Below are 8,373 nucleotides of genomic sequence, written 5' to 3'. Positions count from 1 at the left end.
CAGCAGGATAATGTTCACTCTGCAGTATGAGATCTGTTAATAGGTGTGTCAAGACTCAGGTCTGCTTTAGACAGAGTTAAACATGTGCTGTTGTTGCCAGAAACAACCACAAAAAGAACCAGAAGCAAACCGTTCTTTGCAGGGAACGTGAAATGGTCATTCTTTAGACAACAGCACACAATGACAATTTGTTCCTGTGATAGCACTCTCAGAACAGGATGGAGTTCAGAAACAAAAAGATCTGTTTGACTGAGGCCGATTGTGTTTCAGATCCACCTTCTCTATAGGAAAGGTCCTGCTATGGCTGCTCCTCTGCATCCGTCACAAACAGCACTTCATGTCACAGGGAGGTCTACTGCTTTCAGCAAAGTTATGGCCAGAAGTATCGCTCCACTCAGGGGAATGCACTCAAGTCTAATTTTTCTATCAAGCTATAGCATCTACTGGAGCTCTTAATCTTTCTGTAATATAATCCATTAGTTACTTCATTTTTCTCTCCCTCTATTCCGCATTTTGCCTTCTACACAGTAGGCACAAAAATACAGAGTGTGTCAGCCTGAAACAAAACATTTCCCTAGATGTATATTTAAAAGAAAACTATTTATTTTTATAATTCAGGCAACTATCACATACAGCAGCTTTCCTATCAAGCCAAATTTCACAAGAATTCCTCTTAATGATGCATATTTATTCTACTTGCCCGTCTTTTTTGAATGATAAATACTCATTCCTCCTCTTGTAGGCATACTCATTAATCTGTTTGTCAACAAATTAAATGCTATTATCTTGCCAGTGCTATTGTTTCCAACTGCCTAAGTGCTCTGGTGTCTCCCCATGCACTCTGAACGAGGACACTGAATGTTCATTAATACAGAGAGTTTGTATTCCAAATTAGACATAAAACTGAGCCAAGAAAAGATTTGTGACGTGGCAGCTGTGGGTACCCGCTGCTGTGAGTTTCAGGAGATGCCCTAGAATGGTTTGGAGGGAAAGGTACTTTGTTCAGACAATCCAGAATGGTAAAAGAAGTGGGATTTGCCATTTATCCAGCCCAGGCAGTTTGGACCTCTCTCATGCTGAAGGAGAAACTTAAACACTGATCTCCCCATTTGGATGAGTGCTTCATCTGCCAGTGTAGGAAAAATAACCCTCATGACAGCTCCTGAGCTCATAGTGGCTGGAAACGCAGTTTGGAGAGAGCCTGGCTGTGGATGGGGTCCTGGATCAGAGTCAGGCCTCTCTGTGGGTCTTCTTGTATGCCAAGGCAGAGATCAGGACATGGAACAGAGCGTGAAAGTCAAACAGTGAGGTACTGTGCGAGTTTAAGAACTGCCAGAGTCAGCTGGTATCTAAGCAGGATTCAAGGATGTTAATTTTGGACTCATCACTGAAATTCCACCTGTATCCTGCCTCAGCTTTGTGCCCTTCTGGATCTGTTCCCCTGTGCCCTCATCACAGCCAGGTCAATTTGACGAACTGCTCAGTGATTCAGCCTGCACTAACATTAAGAGCTAAGTGCTTTTGCCATCTTTCAGGAGACAATCCTGAAGTGAGCACTGCTTCACCATCTCAAATTAAGGCTTTGGTGATTGAAGTTTTTCTTAAGTACTTCACCCACTCTCTGTTCTACAAGAGTTGCTGAGATCTACTAGCAAATCTTTCTTACGGCAGGCTTTACTTGGTTATCAACTTTAACCTCAGGAAAGACTCAACAGTTCTGGAGTCAGGTGCAGTAAGAGAAGGCTTGGGATACAAGTTGAAATAATTTATTAAATAAGATAAAAATTAAATTATGAAAATAAATTTATAAAACAAACAATTGGAAAGTCATCTTTCATGTAATGTTACCAGTTTGATACTCTCTGCCCTTTGCCTGCGTGTTCCTAGCACAGACAAGTACTCACTCAGTTATTGTGCCACTGCAGCACAGTTCTTTGTACTGAGAAGCACATTCACTGCAGTTCTCAAAAGTTGCTTTGCCTTGCTGTCTTCGTTACTTAAAAAAATGAAGGGGGAAAAGGCTGTAGGTAAGAAAAGCTCAGCAGTTTTCTCAGGAACATCAAAGTTAACATTTCTTTAATATCCTCACAGATTTTATTATTCACCTGCCTTGGCTGGTTGGCTATGTCACACAATAATTATTTTCACTATGGAAAAGAAGTGCTTCTAGCTGTGTGCCATGTGTTCTGTTTTTTTCTGAATGTTCCTGGCATTGTCCCCTGGCCTATCATTATTAACTTCATGTTCCATTAATTTTACTCATCTTCCTCCTAGCCAAGAAACCTTCAGCACCCACGGAAGAATTAGAAGATGCCAGCCTGCCAGCATCTGAAGACAGTCCACAAGCCTTACTTGTATCTGAATCCACAGATTCCCCCCAGAAACAGACAGAAAGAAACCCAGCACAGCTTCCCAGCCCTCCATTGCTCCCAGCTCCACCGCCTAAGGCAATCTCCAAAATCACAAAGAGCGTAACAGGTCAGTCATTACTGGTCAGTAAAGACTTTCCCATCTCTTATGTGCTGTTCGCCTACACAGCACAGTATGTCATTTTTTTCTTACACCCTTTTTTAAGCCTATTGCTGGAAACTGCTGTGAATCAGGCTAGTTATATTGAGTGAACAGAATGCTAATGATTTCCCTGAACTGAGCGGTCGGGTTGCCTGATAACAATGCACTGATCTTTGTACTTCACATACTTATCTGAATCTCTCAGGGGATTATTTGTTGCAAGTCTATTGCACTAAACACATGTAAAACAAATCAAACCAACAGCAAACACACTGAATCAGATGCTCATATCGATATGTCATAAAACAGAAGGAAGATTTAAATGTTTTCGTTACCTAGACTCACACTGGATAACAACAGCAGCCCAAACCAAGTTCAAGTGAATAGGTTCTGTAGAGGTTTCTGTCTGAAAGGTTTGCTCTCTAGGGTAGGTCTAAACTAGAGCTATGAAATCCGGTCTAGTTACACGGAACACACATAAGCGATACACCTGGCTCCCACAAAGCAATCCTCCGTGCCAGACTTCATTGAATGTTTCAAGAGCAATTCCTCTGGGCCTGATTTTCTAGTGCATTGCCAATGTTGTTACATTTCCCAACATTCTGGCACTGCAGCAAGGGTGTTAAAAGTGAATATGATTTTAGTTTGTTCCAGTTTTAGGGCCCCTACATATGGTAAAAGCAGTTTAAAGGGCCCTACTGCAAATTAGAATCAAGTCCTGACATCTAAATGTCAGACTTGCTGGATATTTAGACTTCTAAATGACAGCCATTATCTCAGCTCTGATCTGCATCCATACTCATCTACTGGCACAAAGAACAGGATTTTCAAAGTGACCAGAAACCAAAATATCAGCCAGGCATTGTGATTTAGCCACTGGAGTTCACAGAAAATATTGGGGATTTCAGTCTTTTTGACAAAAATTACAAGTACCTCTTTCCCATGGAAAATATCCATATTTTGTCGATGTTTAAAAGCCGTAAGAGTTTAAGTGGGAGCTGGGTTCAAAATGGTATCATAATGCTTCTTGGGAGCTGCTGTTCAGATTGCTTCAACATTCTCTGCCATGAGTCAGGCTCTAGCCTGCCTCTTCCATCTCGCAACATGAACAGGCACAACCAGGACACCCCTTTGACTTTGCCCAACTGAGGAGAAGGCCATGCTCTACGTGAGGTGTAGGCTGTTTGGAAAACCTGACCCATGGAGGGTAATGGGATTACAGCTCCACCAGGCACTTCACAATATTTTGAGTCCAGATATTCTGCTGCTTAACCAAAGTATTTCCTCTAACATCAAGATATTCTGAATTTTAGTATTTCAAATAATCTAAATTCTCCACAAAGAACAACTCTTGGTTCTCTCACTGACACCAGTAACTAGACCCTTTTCCAATAGTGATTATACATTTGTTTATTTTTGTGTGGATGTGGAAGCAGTGGTAAATTAAGATTAAACAAATATTGTGAATAAGTGAACGGGAGAGAGAAACAGAGAGCGATTATTAAATAAAAGGAAGACAAAGAGGTTGAAAAGCTCTTTTGTGTTTAGTTTTCCCTCCTTAACAGTGTTAGAGATGCTGTTAGCACAGGACTAAGGAATAAGCCAAGCACCAATTAATCACAGAGAGAGGGGGAACAGGGCAAGGTGCCAAGACATCACTTTGCAAGATTATTCACTGAACGGCTGTCATGAGGACAAATAAGGTGTGATCTCAGGAAACTCTAAACTCTCAATATTGGCACAAGCTGCAATGAGGACAAAATTGGTCCTTGGTCTGTTCCAGGAACTAGCAGGTATAAAGATAAAAGAAAGTCTCCTCCCTTCCTGCTTTAGGGTTGAGCTGAACCTGGGGTCCTTGCTCTGAGAAAACACAGACACTCTCTCTCTCTCACTCTGCAATACTATAAAGTGACTTAAGAGGTGTGGTTTTTTTTTTTTTCATCCCCTCAGTCCATGATCCAATGGGCAATGATGGATCATAAATGTCCCCTGGGCATCTCCACAGTAGCACATAATCAAAATCCCCCTGAGTGCCAAAAACCATCTTTGCTTAGCAGAAGTTGGCTGTCTCCTGGCCGCAGCAACCATCCTGATGAGTGCAGGAGGATCTCTGGGGTGGGGAGGTGTCTCATTGCCAAGACATTGCACACTGGGCACCTAGACACTTGAAGAAATACCTCAGTGCTTTCAGATATATTCATATTTTAAACAGGGCAACTTTTGGACTAGCTTGACCCCTGTTTCCTGGATGCATTGCAAGATGAATGAAGCTCTGGCCATTGGTTAGGGTTCTGGGTTGGAGGGAGAGAAATGTGCAAAGATGCCTTCCAAAAATGAAAAAAGTAGTAAGTTAGACCTTTCTTAGAATAAGAGAGAAGATTGTAACATGGATGTAACTTTCCTTATTGAAGGATGCTCTCCCTCCTTACCCCACAAATGTGAAAAACAGGCTAGGCTTAGTGTTGTCACACTCAAATTTTTGATTTTGGTTATGGCTACAGGAGCTCTCCTTCCTATTTGTTCTTTTGCTGTTGTCCTTGGTAATTCTGCCCTTCACCCTCCAGATGCCCAGCTGTTTGCAGTGCCACCTTTACAGAGCTGTAGCAGATTTCCAGCAGTGAACTTAAGAATAAGGCATGTAGTTGGCAACTGTTATGAAGGATCCTGGGTCTGAGAGAAAACATATATTAACTGAAGTTAATACTCAAACCTACTTTCGTCCTCTCCAGTTTTCTAGTAAGTTACCCTGCTAATAGGAAGCAAGTCCTTTTACATGGGTATTTGAGGATAATCCTGGCCTGAGCAGAAGTTTTTCTCTGCTATGAACTGAAGTATTTATCTCAAAAGTAAGTGAAAAAAAGGTAGAAATGATCTGTGAAAACAAGTTTGTACAAAAGCTGTACAAGCTGTGCCCGTTTACATTCCTGTTTAAAACACTAGGTGGCAACAAGAGAAAAGAAATACTTCCTTGTATGAAGCACTCGCATTGCCTTTTTACACCTAGACTGAGCTATTGGTGTAAACAACGCCATATGCCAGAGGCTTGGGATGGAGATATAAGGGAAAAAGGAAAGAACTACAGAACAGAAAAACACACCAGCATCTTTTTCAGGCCAGATGTTCAGTTATCTTAAGAGTGTGAAATTATGAAATTTACAACCAGGGAAATCATAGAAATGTCCGTGATGTTTTGGACTCTGGTGCTAGAGAAATGTACATATCAAAGTTTAATTTCCAATAAAATGCTTACATGGCATAGAAAAATTTCTGAATCTGGCGGTAAAAGAAGATTAGATTGATCCACCCTTCTTTCCTCTTCTTGATGCTCCATACCACATCTCTCATTTGGATATAATTTGGCAAGTTTGTTATGCAAACATTATCCCCATATTATAATGATTTTGGCATTTCCTCAACTGGCATATGAAAGACAGAGGTCTAAGCTGTGCAGCAATCACAGAGGAGCAGATAATAGACACTGGTACATTTTGTCCTGACTGAGAACCACAGTGCATGAATTTTAATAAAGTCTGCCAGAGTCCGGCGGAGAAAGTGCTAGACTGGAAAGCCACTGCAGTACAAGCCATTGTTAGTTGGGAAGAACAGTACTGGTAACCAAGCATCGGTGGGCTGCGAAAAGGAGCATCTGCTACACTGGGAAAGAGGGGAAATGGGGAAGACATCTATTTTTCTAGACCAAAGCTCTGGATCTGTGTAGTGTAAGCCTTTTGAATTCAGATAGTTACTCAGCTTAACCAGTTACCTCCTACCAAGAACAAAACACCACTATTTTCCTCTCTTCAACACAACAAACTAATTTCAGTGCAGACTGTGTGCAAAAAAATAAGAAGCATTGCACAGCCTCTTACCCTCTTATTTCTTGACATCAGGAAGCGAAATGGATGACCCAGCCATGAAATCTCCTCCCTCCACCATCCTGAAGAATTATGTCATTGTTGGTTCCTCCCAAATCTCAGGACAAGCTGCCCTCTTCCATCCCTCTGGCCAGAAAAGTTCAGATCCCCATGTCAGAGGACAGGTAACAACGCCAACTGGTTCCCCTCACCTGGCTGCCGTCCACCTGCCTTTACCTCCCAGCAGAGTCATTGAAGAACTCCACAGGGCTCTGGCCACCAAACACCGGCAGGACAGGTACCTGCAGCCTCTTGGCTATACGGGCGCGTGACTCATTCCACTGAATCATTTTTCTTGGTAAATGTCCCTACCCCGTTATTAGCACTTTATTTGCTCCTACAGCATGGGTTTGCTTTCCTCTTGATGTCACTACTTTGAACATCCATCCCTGGTTAAAGTCCTTAGTTTGGCAGTTACTTCAAAGTATGTTCTTCATCTATAAGGAGACTACTGTGACATGTGCGTAGGTTTTCAAGCAGGTAAAATAATTTGATAATCCTTGACCTATTGCAAAAGAAAATCTCCCTACAAGATACCAAGCTAGAGTAGGTAAGGCATATCCTGCTCTAAATACCAGTACTTTGCAAATGCGAAATGCTACTATTTCAGTGGATGTCTCTTGGCTTACACATGAGCATAGACGGTATCCATGTTTAATACAAATACTTGTGTGCGAGCACCTTGGGTACTTTGTCTGGTTTTCATTATAAGCCCTCTTGTGTGTTAGAGGAGGACAGAGATAACCTTTTCCATCACAGAGCTTTGGAGTTAAGTTAGTGACATTTCTCAATTCCATAACAGCTATTGTCATAGGGAACAGATTCGTACAATATTATTTCCAGGCCCCGTTAAACTTTTGTCATGATCATAATATATTAGAATGGTAATATTTCATGCCATGTATGTTTTACATTAGAAGGACGTGCTGTGTGGTTTTTTTAAATCAGTACAGTATAGCATGTGGCTATATATCAAAGAAATACATTAGTCACCACACTTCCATACCTTATTTTTATGACAGAGACAACAAAGTAGATCCACGTTAGCCATTCTCACAGTCTTGAGAATGCCATCCCATGTTGTCCCAATTTTGAACTCTCTGCCCTGGCCTTTATGAGCTATGAGAAATTCTGCTCATTCTTATATAACGATAAGTTCCTACTGCGGCAATAAACCAGTATTTTGCAAAAACTGGGCTGTGCACCTTCCTCCCACAGCTTCCATGGAAGAGAAAGCAAAGGCTCTCCAAAAAAACGAGTGGATGTCCGTCCATCTAGAACATCTAGCATTGAGCGCAATAAAGAAAAGGAGAACTCACTGAGTTACAGCAGTGATTCAGAAAATAAGCGGAACTCGGTTAAAGAGTCGGATGAGAACAAAGAAAACATGATCATGAACTCAGAGCTCACGGAAGAGTCTGTTTTTTATCAGGATGAGGAAGTTTTGAATGACTCCATTATTTCTGGTAAGTAAAGTCACTTATTATATTATATACTATTGTAGCCTAATGGAATGCTCTAAACAAGGCAGCCTGCAACAGAAAATACTGAGCAGTACAAATTCCTCTGTTGTCATATCAACTTTTTCAAGGAATCCTGGTGAAAAGCTAAAGTTAAATTTGAGTCATAGTGATTGTAATAATGTCTTGTCTTTAGAGTTACGTTGATAAGTCAGTGTGCTTTACCCTTTCAGTAACTTACGTACCCTTTGTACTACAAAGGAATGACAGCACCTGCAGACACGTCTCGCTGTCAGTAGGCAAAGCTCTCTGTATACCCAGTGCCAATGCTCTGGATGTTTTGGAAGCATCCCCTTTTTGGACTATTATTCCAGTGCAGGGATCGTACAGTGAAAAATGAAAGAGACCAATGGATCTAGGAAGGACAAACATCCAGAAAAATACCTTAAAGAAGAAAGTTGCTTCTGTATTTTGTCCATTTTACCCTT

The 8,373-nt window shown here is 41.3% G+C and overlaps 1 protein-coding gene across 1 annotated transcript in view; it reads left to right on the top strand.

Moving 5' to 3' along the window:
* PHACTR3 (phosphatase and actin regulator 3) overlaps positions 1 to 8,373 on the top strand; it is a 51,273-nt gene that overhangs the window by 7,758 nt on the left and 35,142 nt on the right. Inside the window, exons 4-6 of the mRNA XM_010082556.1 lie at positions 2,275 to 2,478; positions 6,402 to 6,663; positions 7,644 to 7,891. Coding sequence (XP_010080858.1) covers positions 2,275 to 2,478; positions 6,402 to 6,663; positions 7,644 to 7,891 — 714 coding nt within the window. The remainder of the gene's footprint in view (positions 1 to 2,274; positions 2,479 to 6,401; positions 6,664 to 7,643; positions 7,892 to 8,373) is intronic.

This window comes from Pterocles gutturalis, unplaced genomic scaffold (assembly GCF_000699245.1).
Source record: "Pterocles gutturalis isolate BGI_N339 unplaced genomic scaffold, ASM69924v1 scaffold6496, whole genome shotgun sequence".
In the NCBI taxonomy this organism is placed as follows: Eukaryota; Metazoa; Chordata; class Aves; order Pterocliformes; family Pteroclidae; genus Pterocles; species Pterocles gutturalis.
The sequence above is the reverse complement of the archived record's forward strand: the minus strand, read 5'-3'. Positions and strand labels throughout refer to the sequence as shown.